This window comes from Vipera berus (assembly GCF_964194415.1).
Source record: "Vipera berus genome assembly, chromosome: 2".
NCBI lineage: Eukaryota > Metazoa > Chordata > Lepidosauria > Squamata > Viperidae > Vipera > Vipera berus.
In genome coordinates, this window is record NC_138203.1 from 271,184,652 (window position 1) to 271,205,913 (window position 21,262).

The window sequence follows — 21,262 nt, forward strand, 5'->3', positions numbered from 1 at the left end:
TGGGACACCCATGTAATATACTGCTCAAAAAAATAAAGGGAACACTTAAACAACACAATGTACTGTATTTAATAGTAGGATATCTTATTTTGTGTTCCCTTTATTTTTTTGAGCAGTATATATTAAGGGACTGTCTCCTCTCAAGCCAAGGCTTTGGCATTGGTGTTTCAGCTCCATGCCTTTTGTTGTTGTTGACATTTTTATGCTTCATTTGCTCTCCAGAAATCAATTTGATATGTTCAGACTGGAAGGGAAATAGTTTATGTAACCAAAATCACACCACATGCCTCCCCATTCAGATGTAATCCAATAGGATTTCCTGGACCATGTGATTAACAGAATCCATTCAGGAAGCCTAATTAAACCCACTTGTTCTCTCCCCAATATATGTCCAGGATTTGACCCATATAGCATAAAACAATTGTGCAATTAAAACAGATTAGCTACCATATTATTCATATGTGGATTATTGTTGTTGTTGTTTTTTTTTAAAAAATAAGGGTGTTTAGCTACTAAGTAACGTTTTCATTTTTCAGGCTGGACCTCTGAATGCATCTCCCAGTTCAAGAAAAGGGCCTAGTTACACAGCTGGAAAAATTGTATTTTTCCTCCAGAATTCTTGTTTCCCACTTCTGTGCATGTCAAAATGGTCAGGGAAGTCCGAAATACACAAAAATAAAAGATAATGGATGAGTATTAAGATCAAGGAAGCCCATGATCCATCAGCACGGGATGTCTTTCCCCAAGTGGAGAAAGGAAAAATAGGAAGGAAAATTTAATCCTGCAGAGCATTGTTTTATGCTTACATTCGAGCTACATTTGCATAATAACACAGCTCCACAAACTGTCTCCACATTTTAGTCAACACAGCTTTTTCAGAGAAAAAGGAATATACTGCTTTTGCTTTTTCAGGGCATAATAATCTAAAATAGTAAGATTTATTAGAATTAGCCACATTTTTGGAGTCTAGAGGCCATAAATAACAGTGTTGCCTACTTTCTTTATTGAATGAAAAGCTATAGGCAAGTGAAAATAAAGTTTTAACTTTTTCCTCACCCAAGATCATGGACCTCTCTAAAAATTTATCTAGGACCTCCAAGGGGTTTGTGGACCCCAGTTTAAGAAATGTTGTACAGATTGCAGGAAAAGGGCCATGTCACCTTCTGGAGGCAAAAAATAAAAAATAAAATAAAAAATCAGAAGCCTGGTAACGCCTTTTCCAACAAACAAATTTTATCAAATGAAAAGAGCAGCAGCAATGAAAAAGCTTATGTCTTTTTAAATATTTTTTTATTTGTCGGACTTCTTTGCTACCACCACCAGAAACAGGTGATTCCAGAGGAGATAGGTCCAGAAAGGAAAATAAGCAGATTTTGTAGCCTAAAAATAGGTTTGGCAATGTGAATGATTTGGGCAAGCTTTGAGGCTGCAGTGAGAGGCAAAACAGATACTATGTGCCAATGTAAAGGAGCGCTGAAACAACTTCGGAGAAAAAACAACAACGCAGCAGTAAAACACAAACTTAGCTTGGGAAAAGAGGAAAGAGTAAGAAAGAAACTCAAGATTGCCACATCTTGGTTCTCTTTCATAAATTTCTATAAATTTCTCCTTTCTATAAATGGTGATGGAAAAGATCTGCCAGGCTTTGAAGATCACAGCCTACATCAGTTCTATTACAGGTAGTCCTTGATTTACAACCATTTGTTTAGGGACTGTTCAAAGTTACAACGGTACTGAAAAAAGTGACAGGACATTTTTCACATTTACAACTGTTGCAGCACCTCTGTGATAAAAATTCGGATGTTGGAACTGGCATGAATTTATGATGGTTGCTGTGTCCCAAGGTCATGTGATCACCTTTTGCAACCTTCTCACAAACAAAGTCACTGGGGAAGTGTCAGGACCCCTCAAATGGATTTGTGTATTGCTTGTGCCTATGTATTCATTTTGGGGGCCTGCTGAGGGAGGGAGGCTTGTTTGTTGGGAAATGTAATTGCCTTGCTCTGCTTTGCCCTCCCTCCGTGTGAAAGGAATGTGGCCTAAAAACTTCAGTCTTATCTCCAGACAATGGAGCCTGGGATCGTTGAGAAACAAAACTGAGAGGGAGATTGAGAAGGGTGCTAAATCACTAGGTTCCCAAAACACCTGTGGATTGGCTGGATTTCAATCGGACAATTGGACATTGGTGGGACAAGACATGAATTGGCATTATGATGTAACCTTTCACGTGAGAAATCTTCAGACTTTGCTTTGCCTTCCTGCTATCACTAACTCTCAATAAAAGTTCCTGTTTCAAGAGTTCTGCTTTCTTGGGAGATCTAGTTGAGGCAGGTCCTTACAGGAAGCCAGATTCACTTAGCAACTGTGTTTACTAACCTAGTAACTGCAGTGGTTCACTTAGCAACCACAGCAAGAGAGGTTGCGGAAGGGAGCAAAATTCAGTTAACAACTGTCTTGCTTAGCAACAGAAATTTGGGGCTCAATTGCAAGTCGAGGACTACCTGTATTTTTGGTCATCCCTGTTTCCTGACCTGGTCTAACTTGAAGGGCTAATATCAAAGCCCATAGGAGAAATTGGCATGAATGCCGTGTTCTGTTTTATGCAGGCAAACCTTTTTTCTAATGGGAGTTCCACACCTATGAGACAACCAGAAAGGCTGAACATCCATTTCTCTGCAGTTGTCAGTGTGACAGAATTAGGCCTCTCTGTTTCTGGACCATTGGTCAGCTGGAAAGCAACTTGGGGCGGTGGTGTCACGTTGCATTTCTCTGACAGACTTTGGGGTTGGGGGGGTGCTTCTGACACTCAAATTGAGAAGAAGATGTGGGCTGAGCTAACCTTAGCACAGAATCTGTCTCTGTTGCTGTTTTTATCTGTATTTTGAACGCTGGAATGGCGCAGCAGATTGCAAGCTGCCTGTATAGTCTGCTGCTAATGTTTGGGAGAGTTCAGGAGCTGGGTTTTAAAATATCTTATTTGAATGGGTACATTTGTGTTTTGGATGCAGAATAGATCAAGCAGGGAAGCCGGGTGTTGATAGAACAGGAACAAATATAACCACATGGCTTTTGACCAAGTTCTCCATGGCTTTTCCTTCGCTGAGAACATGTCGTCGCTAACATGTAACTTCTGGTATTTTCTTTTATCTTAACTCCTTCCTCTTTTTCCCCCCTCCCATTTCAGGACTTCCCGATTCTGCCCCACACACCTCTCCGCCACCCTACAACACCCCTTTGCAACCTCCCCCTCCCCCTCCCCAGGATGCCCCCATCCCGGGATACAGAGATTCCTCTGCGACGGTCGTGCATTCGGGAACAGCCACTTTGCCCCGGCTTGGAGGGGCTGCTACTCTCCCCCGGCCTCCCCCCACATCAGCCACCCTCCCGCGCCCGCCCCGCCACCATTCCGCCACCCTACCCCGCCTCCCCCCTGACCCCTACATGCAGGAAACTCAGTTCAACGGAGCCGCCCAGGGCTACGTCGTGCAGACACATCCGCCTGTCGGGACCCTCCCCATCGGAGGTTACATGCACCCGGGCTATCCAGTTCAGCTACAGCCTTGTACGGCATATGTGCCAGTCTACCCTGTAGGGGCGGTGAGTATTTATGCTCGGTTGGATAACCAGAGAGTTTCTTGGGGTTGTATTAGTTTGGGACTTTCTTACAGGTAGTCTCCCACTTGCAATAGTTCATTTAGTAACCATTCGAAGCTACAAGGCGCAGGGGAAATAAAGTGACTTATGACCGTTTTTCACACTTAAGACCGTTGCAGCATTCCCCAGGGTCACGTGATCAAAATTCAGACGCTTGGCCACTGACTCATATTTATGACGGTTGAAGTGTCCCCGGGGTCACGTGATCCCCTCTTGCAACCTTCTGACAAGCAAGGTCAATGGGGAAGCCAGTGTCACTTCACGACTGTGAAACTAACTTAACAACTGCCGTGATTCACTTAACAACCATGTAAAGAAAGATCGTAAGATGGGACAAAACCGCCACAGTCTCACTTAGCAACTGAAATTTTGGGTTCAGTTGTGGTCGTAGGTCGAGGACTACCTGTATTAGTTTGGGACTTTCTCATTCGTAGTCCTCGACTTAAGACCACAGTTTGGATCAGAATTTCTATTTATAGTTGTTAGGCAAATCACTGCATTTGTAAATTGAATCATGTCATTAAATGAAACTGGCTTCCCCCATTGACTTTGCTTGTCAGGAGCCAGTTGAAAAGGTCACAAATGGCAATCACGTGATCCAGGGACATTGCAGTTGTCATAAATACAGGTAGTCCTTGACTTACGACCACAACAGAGCCCCACATTTCTGTTGCTAAGCAAGACATTGGTGAGTTTTGCCCCATTTTACGACCTTTCCTGCCACAGTCATTAAGTGAATCACTGCAGTTCTTAACTTAGTAACGTGGTGGTTAAGCGAATCTGGCTTCCACATTGACTTCGCTTGTCAGCAGGCCGTAAAAGGGAATCAGTGACCCCCCTGGTACACTGCAACCTTCATAAATATGAGTCAGTTTCCAAGTGTGTGAATTTCGATCACATGACCATGGGGATGCTGCAACGGTTGTAAGTGTGAAAAACAGTCTTAAGTCACTTTTTTCAGTGCCATTGTAACTTTGAATGGTCACTAAATGAACTGTTGTAAGACAAGGACTACCTGGATGTGCCAGTTGCTAAGTACCTAAATTTTGATTATGTGATCCTGTGGATGCTGCAGTGGTTGTAAACGTGAGGACCGCCTGTAAGTGACCTTTTCAATGCCTCTGCAACTTTGAAAAGTCACTGAATGAATGGCTGCAAGTCAAGGACTGCCTCTTTACTCTGCAGATATGAGTTAGTGCAGATGTACCGCGAACCATGATTTCTTGATGTATGACTGTAGTATGTCCTTTATTAGAAAAGGCAGGGAGAAGAGAGAAGGAGTAAGATACAAATTAAAAGTGACGGGCGGGGGGAGTACAATAAACATATTTATAATAAAGATAGATTACGACTTTCTTTTACTCTGATGAAAATAACCATACAGCAATCTCTCTCTAAATTTAAATAGTTCATCTTAAAATCCTAGTAATCAGCACTCAGTGTTCATAAAATATTCTTGTCTTAACTTTAATCTAACAATTATTAAATTGTTAAATCCAAATAGCCTTATGTTTAAAAAGCTGTGATATTTCTCTAATCCAACCCAAACTAATCTTCAAATTCCAAAGTCAAGAGTTGATTTTTCTCCTTATCTTGTAAGAAATCAAACCATGGTCTTCAAGTTGCAAGAAATTTAGTCCAATTACTGTCTCTAAGCAAAGCGGTCAATTTTGCTCTCTTGGCTTGCTTCGTTAGTTTCAAAATCCATTCTTCTACCGTAATTACAGAATAACAAGAGTTGGAAGGGACCTTGGAGGTCTTCTAGTCCAACCCTTTGCTCAAGCAGGAGACCCTATAGTACCATTCCAGACAAATGGCTGTCCAGTCTCTTCTTAAAAACCTCCAGTGTTGGAGCATTCAAAGCTTCTGAAGGCAAAGCTGTTCCACTGGTTAATTGTTCTCACTGTCAGGAAGTTTCTCCTTAGTTCTAGGTGGATTGTCTCCTTGATTAGTTTTCATAATATTCCTCTTCCAATCTTTGAGCATATAACAATCCAAGGCAATATGTTATTTTTTTTGTTTTTATATTTCCCAGCAGTTTGATTAGTAAAGGACAACCTTCCTGTAAAACAGGCATGTCAAACTCCTGGCCTGCGGGCCATATGCGTCATGCCGAAACCGTGCCCACCACATTGCCGGTGATGGGGGGAAAAGTCGCGATACATCACGCGACATCACATGACGTCGCGGGTTTGACATGCCTGCTCTAAAATATAGCCATCGTGTTTTAGAGAAATAGCCTTATCCTCTTACTAACTTTAAAGAAACTATAATTTGTCCTTTATGCGAAGCCATTATTTCTTTCAACTGTGTTCCTTTTGCTATAATTAAAAGGGACTTGTTTGATGCATAACACCAAACCCTAAGCTACTGTTTCCTTTAGAAACCCCTGCAGTTGGATGCAGACATCCTGTTAGGTCAAAACAGCCTGAGTGGAATATGTGAATCCATCTATTTCTATTTTTTTTTTTTAAAAAAAACTGCAGCTAAAAACAATGTATGGATATAAGCAAGCCGGTAGGTTGGGGCTTGTTTGACAGCAACCAGTTCAGCTTGTCATCCCCTCCTCTTTGTGAGGTTCAGGGGAAGGGCATCTGAGAATTCATGTACTCTTAGAGCTGAAAACCATGTTAATCTTGTTTATGCGGCTAGGCCTTTGTATCACTCCTGACACGTATTAATTATGTGCTCTTTGTAGGTGGTGTTTTGTCTTTTTTGCATGCAGAGCGAACAAGCTTCCGTAAAAGAACAGCTAATTTGTCTTCTTTTATCAGGCCCACAGTCAGAAATGGGGGTGGGGGTGGGGAGGAGCCCAGAGAATAAATGGAGGCAGCTGGATTGCACCGAAAAGTGGATGGATGATTTTTACTACCAATATTTAAAATGCCACTCATTGCTTGCCTTTCATTGACCAGAATTTTAGAAGGCGAAGGAGCTTCTCGCCGTTAGCAGCAAAGCACCATTTGAGTTCTTTTTCCGCTATCCTTGCTAGGATCGGAAGCTGCAGAGAATTTGCAATTTGCAATTTTTCCTTGCTTGCTTCTCACCCCTTAATTATTCCCAGTTGGTTTATTTGCTGCGGTGTTAAACATTTGTAACATGGTTCTGATCATTAGGACATTCAACTGGGATTTCTTTTTTGGGTGCCTCCATATTTAAAACCTCAAATTCAATTTGATTTGATTTGATTCAAATGGCCAACCAACTTGTACAAGTGATTGAGGAAACAGAGATTAAAAACATCAATACAGGTAGTCCTTGACTTACAACCATTTGTTTAGGTACTGTTCAGAATTACAATGGCACTGACTTATGACTGATCTTTGCACTGACCATTCCAGCATTTCCCATAGTCATGTGAACAAGATTTGCTTAGCGGAGGAAAGCAGGAAACCTTACACCATTTGAGACAAATACTGGTCCAATCTTTTCTTAAAAACCTCCAGTGTTGGGAGCATCCACTCCAGTTGTGGTCAGCCAACTGTGGTTTATTCAGCAATCTGTTGTTAAATAATAATCTAATGCAAGGTGTGGAGCATGTCATAATCTTAGTTGCTTTTCCCACTTTCCCCAACCTTGCGCTCTTCCAGTGTGTTGGGACTACAACTCCTAGACTTTCCACCTGTTGCCCAGGCTGACCAGAGAATTCCATTTCTAATGTCTTTCCCCACCTTAAGAGATACCAGAATTGGAACCTGCAATCTTTTACCTGCAGAATCTACCACTGAACTATTTGGGGGGGGGGAAGGATGGGGAAACACACTCAAAATTGCAACACTCCACCTGCAGCTTCAAATGGTACATTCCATAAAGTATTCTTCTACTTGACAGTGCTGAAAATTGTTTTCCTTGATGTTAAGTTGAATGACTGACTGACTGAATGAAGGAATGCTTTCTTCAGCTTTTTGATTCTTGTTTCCAGCCCTACCCTCAGGCCAACCCACCTCCACCACCAGCTCTCTCCCCAACACAGATGACGCCTGGCATTGCCATCTTGGAACCTCGGCGCCCACCGCACGATTATCTTCCCATTGCTGTCCTCACCACCATCTGCTGCTTCTGGCCCACAGGCATCATTGCTATCATCAAGGCTGTGCAGGTGAGTGGGGTATGCCTCAATCCAGCAGGTGAGGTACAGGAGATGGAGTTCTGAGTAACAACTGTATTTATTCGTTTGCTTTTCAGTGCATTGTCTAGGACCCTAGTGGAATGTAGTAGGGATTCTGGAAGCTGTCTCTTTTTTGGTTTTGATAGTTGTTTTTGTTGGATAAAGATCGGAACTAAGGTCCAAATTGAAGAACCAGAATTTTTCCATCTATAAATCAGAGGTTCCCAACCCCCAGGGTGTGGCCCACTCCCAGGCGGCAGCATGTTTCAAACTGGGCCACACGAGCAAAGGGCAAGTGCGCATGCAAAGCTCCACTCGCACGAGTGATGGGCAAGCACACACGCAAAGCTCCACTCATGCGAGTGATGGGCACTTGCGCTCATGCGTGAAGCTCCACTCGCACAAGTGGAGAGCGTTTGAGCGAAAGGCGCTTGTACTTGTGCACAAAGCTCATTCATGTGAGTGGAGGGCACCCGCGCCCGCCATTTGCACCAATGGAGCTGTGCAGGCGCAGGTTTGTCTGCCACTCACACTCCCTCTCCACCAAGGTGGAAGGGTTGGGGACCGCTGCTATAAATAGATCAAGGAGTTGGAGGGTTTCTGTTGTCCGATCTTTTCTTAAAAACGTCCAGTGATGGAGCACCCACAGCTTCAGGAGACACGCTGTTCCACTGATTAACTATTCTCCCAGCTAGAATTTTCCTTATTTCCCTCTGAAAAGATTTTTCCCCCATTGCTGCTTGTGTTAAGAGTGTCACATTTATGAGAAAATCCTAGGGTTTCTCCTTGCAGGCCCCAAATTGAGGATGGCAGCAGTGGGCAGCCTTTTTCATTTTCCATAGTGCTAATTTCCTGCAGATTAAGAAAGACTCAGAGACGTAATGGGGAGTGAAAATGTGTTGTGTTGCTAGGTAGAGCCGCAGCTGGGGACAGAAGGGGGCTGATGCTGTTGCTAGACTTGCCAAAGGCTGAGTCTTACAACAGAGGTAGCCAAACTCTGGGAATCTTGTTTTTATTTTTAAAAATTAGATTTCCAAGGCTCAGAGCTGTTTGGGGTAGTGATATAGAATCACTGGAGATGGTAAGATGGAATATTCAAGTTAGGGTCTTTTTGCTTCTTTCCCTAGATGGAACTTTTATTTATTTGTTTGTTTGTTCGTTTATTGATTTTTTTTTTATTCGTTCATCCAACAAAAATTACAAATTCCAACCAACAAAATGAAAAAGCTAAAACGTGACAGGGACAATAGTTGGTGCACTTTCTCACTTAGGAACGTCTTAAATAGGGGGATGAGGTCCACAGACGTTAAGTTGGAATTAAAACTATACGAGTTAGTAAGTGAAACAACTAAATCGGGTAAGATATTCTATACCAGACATGTCAAACACAAGGCCCGGAGGCCGGATCCGGCCCACAAAGTGGTTTCATGTGGCCCGCGAAGCCATCCTGGAAACAGTGAGGTAATGGCCCCCACTGCCTTGGCCCTGGCCCAGAAACCCTCCTTCTGCCAGAGACCCTCAGATCTGTCCCACTCCTGCTCAGGCCCCCATAGGCACCCTTGATGCGAACGATGTAGAGCTGGCCACGCCCACCCAGTAGGCCATACGCACTCTAGCCATGCCTACCCAGTAGGCCACGCCCACCCTGGTCATACCCACCCGGCCCCCTGAGGGCAACCGCAATGCTGATGCGGCCCTCAATGAAATTGAGTTTGACACCCCTGTTCTATACTTTGAATATAACTGGCCTGGTGCGCCAGTTGCGACCCTATCTGGACCGAGATGCCCTACGCACAGTCACCCATGCGCTCGTGACCTCCCGGTTAGACTACTGCAACACTCTCTATATGGGGCTGCCCTCGAGGACCACTCAGAGGCTTCAGCTGGTGCAGAATGCTGCTGCGCGAGTTGTGATGGGGGTTTCCTGATACTCCCATGTAACACCTCTACTCCGCAAGCTGCATTGGCTTCCGGTTGCCCTCCGGGTGAGATTCAAGGTGCTGGTGATGACCTATAAAGCCCTAAATGGCTTGGGTCCGGGATATTTGAGGGAACACCTGCTGCCAGCATCAAGTTCCCTTCGTCCTGTGCGCTCCCACATGGAGGGCCTTCTCAGGGTGCCGGCGGTAAAAGACTGCCGGCGGATAACACCCAGGGGGAGGGCCTTCTCAGTGGGTGCGCCTGCCCTTTGGAACCAGCTGCCCATAGAGCTTAGGACTGCCCCCGACCTTCGGTCATTCCGCCGGGACCTGAAGACCTGGCTCTTTGAGCTTTCCGGCCCAGGCTGAGAGTTTTTAAATGGGGTTCTATATATATATTTTTTTCAGGGATCAAATTTAATTATTTTTAACTGTTTTTATCCTTTGTATTGTATTAACGTTTTTAAAATACTTTGTAAACCGCCCTGAGTCCTACGGGAAGAGGGCGGTATATAAATTCAATAAACAACTAAACTAAACTAAACTAAATCTGTTACAAACAAAAATCAATTTTTTTACAATCCAGTTTAGAGCGGTTTACATTAAGTTTAAAGCGGCTGTTCGCACATGTTACTTTACAATTAAAACTAAAAATAACATTTCCAGGTAAGCCATTACTAATTTTGTATACAAACCTATGTCTGACTACAAGTGTCACAGCTGTAAACTATCCAAGCCAAGAATTTGAAGCCTAGTAGCATAGGGTATCCTATTATAGACAGAAGAGTGCAAGATTTTTCTGGTCAAGTACTTCTGAACTTGCTCAATTGTGTTCATGTTGAACAATTGAACAATACTCTACAATGAGCCAAACATATGTTTTGTAAGCTCTAGTGAGCAATACTGTATTTCCCCCCCCCCAAAAAATACCCTTGATAGAATTAAATTCATAACTTTTAGTGTTTTTTTAAAAGCAGTGCTGTTACAATGAATTTTGGAACATAAATCATTACAGATGAGTACACCCTGGTCCTTAACAAAATGTGGGTCATTTACTAATACCACTCAACTTATATTTTACATTCTGGTTTTGTTTTCCAATATATAAAACTGAATATTTCTTAACCGAAATTTGAAGTTGCCAAATGGACGACCATTTAAAAACATTTTGCAAAACGAGTGAATTTTCAGTACCATTAAACAATTTTACAACATCAGTGAAGAGGACACAAGTACTTTTAAATTGATCACGTTAGTCATGTGTGATCAACTTAAAACACTTGATTTTGTGGTTTGTTTTGTGGCCCAATCTTGAAGGGGCTAGGTGACACAAAAAAAGAGGAATGGAAACCAGAGATGACCCTAATCAAGGTTTCTCATTGCTGCTTTCTACATTGCAAGCATCTGGACCAGTGTTTTCCAATCCTAGCCACATTATGATGCATGGACTTCAACTCCCAGAATTCCTCAGCCAGCATACTGACTAGGGAATTCTGGGAGTTGACGTCCATGCATCATATGTGGCTAAGGTTGAGAAACACGATCTCTGGACTGAGGCTTCGTTCCCATAGCTGCCTGTGATGATGGTGTACTGAGCAGTCCTAAATAATACTGTATTGCAGCTGCACTGGAATTCAAGCATCTTTAAAGTACCAAAGTGATTGAGGAAATCCTTCTGGAGTAGGGAGCCCACTTCCTAGATCTAGAAACGTCACGAGATGGAAATAATCTACAGCACAGCAAAGGAAATGGATTGAACAGATGCTGCGTGACTCCCTGTTCATGTCTGGCTGGCATTCCTCACCTCCCACACATGTACAGTACACATTTTGTAGAGTCAAATGGCTTCGTTCTGAAAACAATTCATGGTTCTGAGGAGCCAGGCAACCATTTTGTCACAGTAGAAGGCCATAATGTGCCTGGCTCCATCTGAACTGTTCCACTCACTTCTTGTTTGTCTGCCCAAAGGATGAGTAACATGTCGAACGGGTGCTTGACAGCTGCTGAGAACACTTGCTCAGGGGACATGGAGAAGCCACATGAAAAGACGATAATACTAAAAAAAATACACTTGAGTGTCAGATGATTGCAGTGGTGGAAAAGAAAAAACTATTTCAAAGGGAATCGGCAAGCGACAGACTGGTTTAGGCTGCCGTCTTAAATGTGCAGTCCTTTATACAGGTTGTCCTCAACTTATGACTACAATTGAGCCCAAAATTTCTGTTGTTAAGTGAGACAAAAGTTGTGAAATGTTGACCCATGTTATGTTATTTATTTATTTAGAAAATCTGTATTGCCGCCTACTCGCACATGGCGACTCAAGGTAGCTTCCATAAATAGAAAAACATCATTTAAATTTTTTTTAAAAATAACAAGATGAAACTTAATAAAATAATGTAATAACCCCCCCCCCATCCCAGTGACAATACACATTCAACTAGCACAATACACATTCAATACACAATCACATTTGATGGGCTCTATCCCATTCTGAGTTCCCCAGGCCTGATGGCAGAAGCAGGTTTTCAGCACCTTCCGAGTGTTAGTGGGGGCCAGTCTAATCTGTGAGGCAATGATGTTCCAGTATTAAGTGAATCACTGCAGTTGTTACGTTAATAACATGGTTGTTAAGTAAATGTGGCTTCCCCATTGACTTTGCTTGTCAGAAGGTTGCAAAAGCTGATGAAATGACCCTGAGACACGGCAACTGTCATAAATGTGGATCAGCTGCCAAAGCATCTGAATTTTGATCACGTGACCATGAGGATGCTGCAAGGGTCGTAAATGTGAAAAATTGTCATAAGTCAATTTTTTCAGTACTGTTGGAACTTTGAATAGTCACTAAATGAACTATTGTAAATTGAGGAGTACCCACAGGTAATCATCAACTGAACGCCACAAATCTGATTCTCATATCCAAGGCATAGAACTGAGGCCTTAAAAGAAAGTTCTAGGCTACCCATATGACAACGGGCACCTTCATACGACTCTGAGCGTGAGGAAGTGGTGAAGGACTAAGATTGGAAAGACACAGTTTCTAATTCCTCTTGAGCCATGGATGTTTCCTGGGGATTTTCTGCCAGTCCCTTTCTCCCACACCTGGAGCTGAAAAAGCGATGAGGGTGCTAGATTAGAAGTGAGGAGAGCCATCATAGTTCTCTGAGAGACTTTGGGCCAGTTCCTTCTTATCCTCAATGATGAAGGTGCTGGTGCTGGAATAGGGAAACCCAAGTTCTGGTCCCTCTCTTTCAGCTGAACGTATTTTACAACAGTGTTTCTCACTGTTGTCAGCATGAAGATGTCTGGACTTCAACTCCCAGGATCCCCCAAGCCAGCAGGCCAGCTGGGAATTCTGGGATATGAAGTCCAGATATCTTCAAGTCACCACGGTTGAAAAAGACTGCTTTACAAGATTGTGGTAGAAAAAAAAAGGAGGGTGGGTTATATATGCTGTAGGACGCTGAGCTTGTCGATCAGAAGGTCGGCAGTTTGGCGGGTCGAATCCCGAGTGCCGCGTAGCAGAGTGAGCGCCTGTTACTCGTCCCAGCTTCTGCCAACCTAGCAGTTCGAAAGCACGTAAAAAGGCAAGTAGAAAAATAGGGACCGCTATGGTGGGAAGGTAACAGCGTTCCGTGCGCCTTTGGCGTCTAGTCATGCCGGCCACATGACCACGGAGACGTCCTCGGACAAGCGCTGGCTCTTCGGCTTTGAAACGGAGATGAGCACCGGCCCCTAGAGTCGGAAACGACTAGCACACGTGTGCAGGGGAACCTTTACCTTTACCTTAAAGTGAAGAAAAAAGGAATGTATATCCAGTAGATAAATAATAATACAAAAACTGACTGTCCTTTTCCCTCACACGCTTCCACAAGGAAAACTAACATGGCAGCAAAAATTTCCAGAGTAGAAGATTCTTTCATATGATTAATTGAAATTAATAGACCAGTTGGCTGTAGCGGTTAAGGCACCAGGCTAGAATCTGGGGGATTGTGAGTTCTAGTCCTGTTTTAGGCATGAAAGCCAGCTGGCTGACTTTGGGCCAGTCATTCAGCCTGACCCACCTCACAGATTTGTCGTTGTAGGTACAAGAGGAGGAGGAAGGAGTATTAGATATGTTTGCTGCCTTGAGTTATTTATAAAAATAAATAATAAAATAGATAAAAATTAATATCTATAAGTAGGGAGGGGGTCTTACACTTAGAGGAAGGCACAAAAGAACATAGTCCTCTCCCTGCAGTCTATAAATGATTGTTCATCTCTTATACGCCAGCTTTTACTGTTGATTGAAGAGTGTGTTAAGATACAGTGAATGGGGAGGCATATATTGTGCCATGTGCCGGACGTGTTTTGCAGCTGCAGCGGCTGTGTTCTCCTCCTGTTCCCACGCTCTTTGTTCTCTCCATTAGGTGCGAACTGCTGTTGCCCGTGGCGACATCGTATCGGCAGAAATTGCCTCCCGGGAGGCCCGCAACTTCTCCTTCATTAGCCTGGCAGTGGGCATCGCCGCCATGGTCCTGTGCACCATCCTTACGGTGGTGATAATCATTGCCGCTCAGCATCATGACAACGACTGGGACCCCTAGCGACCAATTACCTCTCTTCGGCCTACTCCTGTACCCTGACAACTGGTCACAACTGCCCTGGCAACAGTCACCCCCGGGGATGGTCCTTGGCAACCGCCTCCCCTCCTTCTCCTCTGTCTTCACCCTTGCCGACACTCGGAATGCTTGGCAACCCTTCTCCACCCTTCTCTCCGCCCACTCCCATCATCCTCGGCTGTTGTTGGCCTTGCTAGCCGTACCGACTCGGCAGAATGACTTCCAGGTGACACCATTCAGACGTGCTCCATAAGCTAAGGCTCCTAGCGAAATGCTTGTCCTCCGTCTGTTCCTTTCCCAGAATACGTTGCTTGCTTCCTTCCTTCCTGAGGAGTAGGCTCCGCCTTCTGTGACCAAGAAATAACCATCTTCCTCCCGCTGTGTTTGCATGCCTAGTGCTGCCCTTGTATGGACCGGGACGCCAGTGCAGTCTCGGTAAAGCCGTCTCTCTGCCCCCATCATTCTTTTTCATCAGCTGCTTCCCTTTCTCCATCTTTGCAATAGATGGAGAAGCACCCAACGTTTGGAGAGCCTGATTTGGCTACTTCCCTGTTTTATTTGCGGTGTGAAAGGAACCGCTGCTTCCGTGCTAAGTGAAACAAATCACCATCTGTAATTAGGAAGGCATATATTTTCATACGCTTTTTAGAGATGTTGCATTTGGCAAGCATGCAAGTGCTTTATTTTAAATAGACTTTTTTTTTTGAAGTTCCGTTTCGTAGAGCTTAAAGCATCGTTGTTTTTTTTTTTATACCTTTCATTTCACACCGCTGTTCTTCATTTTTTCCTTGGAGAGGACTGTCAGTTTTTTTTGTTTTTTTTTAAAAACTTTGTACTTAGTTTGATTTCTTCCCATCTGGCTCCTAATTCTGCAATCCACATACTTAACGATACTCTCACAATATTCTTAACAGATGGGCTTAGAGAGTCTGGCTGCCTTTTAGACATGTACGCAGCGAGCCAACTCTTTTGCTACTAGCTGATGTCCAGGCTGAATTAGGCAAAGGCAGTGGTGGGATTCAGCCAGTTCGCAAGAACTGGTAGCTAATTTTTTGTTGCCCAGGCCCAGAATGGACTTCCGGAAGTGGCATCCACACAAGAGAACCAGTTGTTCACATATTTAAATCCCATCACTGGGCAAAGGCATACATTACAGTAAACTTCAAGCCAAGGAAGAAAGAAAGATAGGTAATGGTGGTGGTGGTGGTGGTAATAAGAACTGCTAGACAATTCTTTGATAGTATCAAGCAGCCAGCATGATGACATCAGAAGAACTGCAAGATCTAACTGATTTACAAGACAGAAGGGGTGAGAAGATGAAAAGTACTGGAGGAGGAAAGATGCAGCAAAAAAAAAATCCAACTGTCCATCAGTTGGGGGGGGGCGGTCCAATGTGGCCATTTCCAGGAAGCAGATAATGTCCAACCTAGAGGAAAATCCAGAGAAGGGTTCCAGAAAAGATGTCTGATCCTAAACCTGCTCAAAAAAAATAAAGGGAACACTTAAACAACACAATGTACTGTATTTAATAGTAGGATGTCTTATCTTGTGTTCCCTTTATATATACATATATATATATATATATATATATATATATATATATATATATATATATATATATATATATATATATATATAAATATATATATATATATATATATATATATATGTAGTGCCCCCAACTCTAAATATTAACCAGCAAGTAGCGCCAAGGTAGCACGTTAGACAACTGGATTTAGACAAAGTTTTTATACCCCTATTTGGCTACGACACTTACTTGTCTGATCATCTGTCCCCCTAACCTACCTCAGGCTTACCTTAAAAAAACTAATCAACAGAACAGCTTAATTCAGATAGTCCTCAAATTATGGCTTACAAAAAAGTTCATAAAATTGGGTTGGCCATGTGACTGACCTGCTTTATGGCCATGGTGGGTAAGGTCCATTACAGTCATAACTTCAGGACTACCTGTAGTAAGCTAAGAGAAGGACCGAGCTATTCCGGCTATTGCTACTAACTAGTTTTTCAGGGAGGATTTGGGAAAAATACTCAAAATTGCAACCCACATCTATGGTCCGTAATCAGACAATGGTCTGTAATCCACCCCTTTTGGGACATGCAAATTGATTCTGGAGATATTCTATATGATGCCCACTAGATGTGGTGGCAGAATCTTACCTTATTTCAATGTGGAAGTGAATGTAGGATATTTTTGAATACTCTTTTCTATGAATGATGCTGCAGGTAGTAAATTAGCATAGAAGAAAGACCAATACTGTCCTTTTGAGGTGCTGGTTTATTACATGCAATAGTTTGATATAAACGGGAGAACAATTAACAGAAACAGCTCCTTTAATTTACAAATGGACATGAGACGACTGAGACTTTGACACATGCCTCATTCTGATTAATAAGTAGACCTTTGCTGAGTTGCATCGACCAAAATTGGTTGGATAATTTAATGGGCACTCAACATTGTGCATTTCAGGGATCAGGCATGGGGAGGCTTCAGTTAGAAAAAAAATTGCATTATTTTGCATTTTTCAGGCCTCCCGTCGTCTCTAATCTGTGCCAAATCTCATATTGTCATACAAACTTCCCATTCATTCCCCCTCACCCCCCTTTTGGATGTTGGACTGTACTCTATCTCTGTTTGCAAGTGACATGGTTACAGAATCTGTTAATAAAGACATTTGATTGATTCCCAGCATCCGATGTACAGTAATTGTATTTACAAAGGGAAAGTTCGATATCCTTTCTTTCACCCCAGTCAATTTTTTCTCACCTCCCCCCCCCCACTGGCTTACCATCCCCAGGTTCTGCGGTCTCTTAGGAGATGGTTGCTTAGAAACAGCAAAAAAGGAATATGTATGGATTTAAAGCAATTCACTGAGCATCTGACAGCCCCAGAAGAGCAAGGAGAGAACTGGGAAAAACTATGATAATAGTAGGTGGGAGATTTTGGCTTTCCTCCATTACAGCAGACTCTCCAGCTGAGTATCACACCTTCAAGTTTTTTTGTTTTGTTTTTTTTTTAAAAAATATGAATTCTGTAATATTCAGATTTCTTCATTGCCATGTAAACAAGTGCCACACCCAAAATTTGGCCTGTGTTGTAAATTTGCATATAGTTTGCTCCTTTTGTTTTTCAACATGCACGTTTTCAAAATACAGGTAGTCCTTGACCTATGACTGAAATTGAGCGCATAATTTCTGCTGCTAAGTGAGACAGTCGTTAAGTAGTTTTGCCCCATTTCACGACCTTTCTTTCCAGAGTGGTTAAGTAAATAACTGCAATTAGTCACATGGTTGTTAGTGCAGGTTCGCATCCCACCAGGCTCAAGGTTGACTCAGCCTTCCATCCTTCCGAGGTAGGTAAAATGAGGACCCAGATTGTTGGGGGCAATAAGCTGACTTTGTAATAATGCCGCTTGGAGGGTGGGCGAAAGCCCTAATAAGCAGGCATATACATAGAATGAAGGCTGTTGCTAAGCACATTGGTTTGTGCTTAAATTGTAAGCCGCCCTGAGTCTTCGGAGAAGGGTGGGATATAAATGGGATTTAAAAATGAAGTGAATCTGGTTTCCCCATTGGCTTTGCTTTGTCAGAAGTTCACAAAAGGGGATCACATGATCCCGGGAGACTGCAACCATCATAAATATGAGTCAGTTGTGAAACATCTGAATTTTGATCACGTGACCATGGGGATGTTGCAACAGTTTTAAGTGTAAAAAAGTCATAAGTCACCTTTTTCAGTGCTGCTGCAATTCAGTCACTAAATGAGCTGTGTTGTAAGTCAAGGACTACCTGTACCGTTTCTCCCTCCTTCCCCAAATTACACAAGGACTGGGCTCTAATAAGCCACAGAAGATGATTTAAAGCAGCTCTGAAAATGCTGTTTCTTTGCTAAAAATGGAGTAATTTAGCCTAATTTGCCTTCACACTTACGACTGTTGCAGCATCCCCATGGTCACATGATCAAAATTAACTGGTCCATATTTATGACGGTTGCAGAGTCCCGGGGTCATGTGATGCGCTTTTGCAACCTTCTGACTAGCAAAATGAATGGGGAAGCCAGATTCACTTAACTTCTGTGTTACTAACTTAATAACTGCAATGATTCATTTAACAATAGTGGCAAGAAAAGTCCTAAAGTGGGCCAAAACTCACTTAACAAATATTTCACTTAGCAACATAAATTTTGGTCTCAGTGTGTAGGTCGTAAGTCAAGGACTATCTGTATTCAGTCGATTTTTCCACAGGTAAGAAAGTGTGTTAAAGGCAAATGGTGTTCGGTTTGGTGCAAAGACACCAAAGGCTAATCTTGCCCAGCCATAAACTTCATAGTGTCAAGCACCAGCTCCAATTTTCGGTTGCTCACCTGAATCACAAGGAAAATGCAATCCCCCAACACTGACGTGGTAACATGATTTTATTCAAGCAAACATTTTCTGCATGGCCTGAGCCAATCTAGCATCCCGTGCTCGGATCCTCTCAGTAACCCTTTCCAATTCCCGGCGGGCTGCTCGGTTTCCTGGCTCAACTCGCAAGACGCCCTTTAGGTCTTGCGCTGCCCCCTCCAGGTCATTCATCGCATCGTAGGCCAAGCCTCGACGAAACAAGGCCTTGGGGTTGGCCGGTTGGAGCACAAGAGTCTTGGAACAGTTTTGAGCGGCGTTGGCCGGCTGGTGCAACCGTAGCTGACAGGCGGCCAAGTTGGTGTGAAGCTCCGCCTTGATCTGGTCATAATCCGGGGGAGGAGCAGCCACCACGAGCAGGCGCAAGGCCCTAGCGTAGCGCCTGGCAGCTGCCTCAATGGCTCCCGCCCTATACAGCTCACTGCCGCGCTCTTTATTGCTGAGGACCAAGTCCCACTTCTCACTTGCACTCATCTCCCAAGAGTCTTTGGCTTCCGTGAAGCTTGCCAACTGGACAGTGATGGTGCCGCCGGCTGTCAGCCTCAGTTCAGCCTGCTCCCCTGCCAGCATGGTTTCCAAACCACGGTCCACCACACCGTCCCATTCGGCGTCACCCCCACCCAGCTCTACTTCGGCCCACCTGCGGGATGGGTAGCTCAAGGGTCCTTCATGATTGGGCTCAATGAAGACTTGGCAGATGGACCCTTCCTTTGGTTTATCTAAACCTGTCCCAGCCTTTAGGATCAGCTTGAGAAAGGTGCCATCTGGGCAAGCCCAGCACACCCCTGGCTGGGACTGGATGGGAAGCGGTTGGTTTTCTTTTACCTGGTACCCAAGATCCTTTTTTTCATTCCCAAGGGATGCATCTCGGATACTTTCGTCACAAATGGGAATTCTCTGGTCTGGCTTCTTGCCCGCTTCCCGTTCTCTACCCGTCTGGCTCTTCAGACAAGCTTTTTCTGAGCTTGCCATCCCTTTCGCCTTCAACCTGAGGTTCCACATCGAGTGACGAGAAAGCCCTGGGTCCCATCAAGAGAGAGAATGAGAGTTATTTTAATGCTGAATTATTAAGAAGACCATGGAAAGAATAACAGAGCTGGGAGGGACCTTGGAGGTCTTCTAGTCCAACCCCCTGCTCAAGTAGGAAACACTATATCATTCCGAACAAATGGTTGTCCAATCTATTCTTAAAAACCTCCAATGTTGGAGCACCCATAATGTCTGGAGGCAAGTCATTCCACTGGTAAATTGTTCTGTCTGGAAATTTCTCCTTGGCACTAGGTTACTTCTCTGTAAAGAATACAAAATAGAATATAGAATAATAGAGCTGGAAGAGACCGTGGAGGTCTTCTAGTCGAACCCCCTGCTCAAGCAGGAGATACTATATACCATTCTGGACAAATGGTTGTCTAGTCTCTTCTTAAAAACTTCCAGTGATGGAGATCCATAGCTTCTAAAGGCAAGTCGTTCTGAATGTCAGGATTTGACGTACAGATGTTGACATATAGAAGTTTTATTCCCTGCAACCCTACAAACAACCCAGATCCTTCTCTTTGACTCAGCCCTTTGTATCATACTAAACCATGGTTTGTTGGAAAAAACAACCAACTGGATTTGTAAAACATACTAAGCCACAAAACATGGGTTCACGAATTGCCAAAGTTGCATTTACGCAACATTACACCAGAACCAAACAAACCACATTATAAATTGGAGTGGTATAAATAAACTGTGAGAATCAAACCAAAATAATTTGGTGGCTAGGGAGGGTGGATGCAAATCCAGTTGCTTTTTTTCCCCCCCAAACCCCACCTTAAGGTAAAGTTTCACTGTGTGATCTCGAAACTATAAAACAATGCTTGTCATTCAGTCCATGCCTGTAAAACAGGAGTAACAGCAGCTTAAATCATAACAATTGTCATGAAGAAAAACAAAGACGATGAAGCCTCGGAATGGATTATAGGAAGAATTAAAAAAAACCTAACAAGGATAAATTAATCCAGTTGTTACTGTATGGAGCTCTCTACTTGCCCTCTCCATTTTATTAAAGCATTTGTCCCTGTGGGGTTTGTTAAGATTTGCTGCAGGCAAACAAACAAAAATCATTCTCCTTCAACAATATCACAGCACATTCACCAGTGGCTTCATAACACTGGTATTTGGGAGCAAGCTTTTAGCTTATTTTCTCTGCCTTTTCTACATTACACACACCAACCTGTGCATCTTACACACCCCGTAACAGGCAGTCCCCATTCATCCTCTATCCACTTGCCTTGCATGTGCTTTTCCAACAGATCACTCCTACCTACACCCATAGTACTGAGTGTGTGAAATTCCGATAAACCCTAAAACCCATCCTCCATCCACCTTTAAGATTTACCGTCACATTTGCTTTCTCTTAGGCTTCATTCTCAGCGCAGGATGGAGAAGACCGCCGTGGGGAGAGATGGGGATGCAATTTAGCTTCTGGCTCTATTACGTTCTCTAATTTCAATCCACCTTCCCCCCTTCTTTCTCCCTGAAACGTCATTTCCTCAGCAACCACCTGTCCTAGCAACTACTGTA

The 21,262-nt window shown here is 43.5% G+C and overlaps 2 protein-coding genes across 5 annotated transcripts in view; one reads left to right on the forward strand and one right to left on the reverse strand.

Moving 5' to 3' along the window:
- The window catches only part of FKBPL (FKBP prolyl isomerase like), a 55,153-nt gene that overhangs the window by 20,867 nt on the left and 13,024 nt on the right, over positions 1-21,262 (reverse strand). The window contains exon 2 of one of the 4 annotated variants that reach the window (XM_081317483.1): positions 17,086-19,716. The exons of the other annotated variants lie outside the window; for them this stretch is intronic. Coding sequence (XP_081173609.1) covers positions 18,716-19,699 — 984 coding nt within the window. The 5' untranslated portion in view covers positions 19,700-19,716 and the 3' untranslated portion in view covers positions 17,086-18,715. Of the gene's footprint in view, positions 1-17,085; positions 19,717-21,262 lie in introns of those variants that run through there. 4 annotated transcript variants of the gene reach the window in all.
- On the forward strand, positions 1,619-14,264 carry PRRT1 (proline rich transmembrane protein 1; the record flags this gene model as incomplete). Its single annotated transcript, XM_081319121.1, has 4 exons — positions 1,619-1,679; positions 3,185-3,597; positions 7,577-7,753; positions 14,088-14,264. The coding sequence occupies 4 exons, from the start codon at positions 1,619-1,621 to the stop codon at positions 14,262-14,264; spliced, it is 828 nt and encodes a 275-aa protein (XP_081175247.1).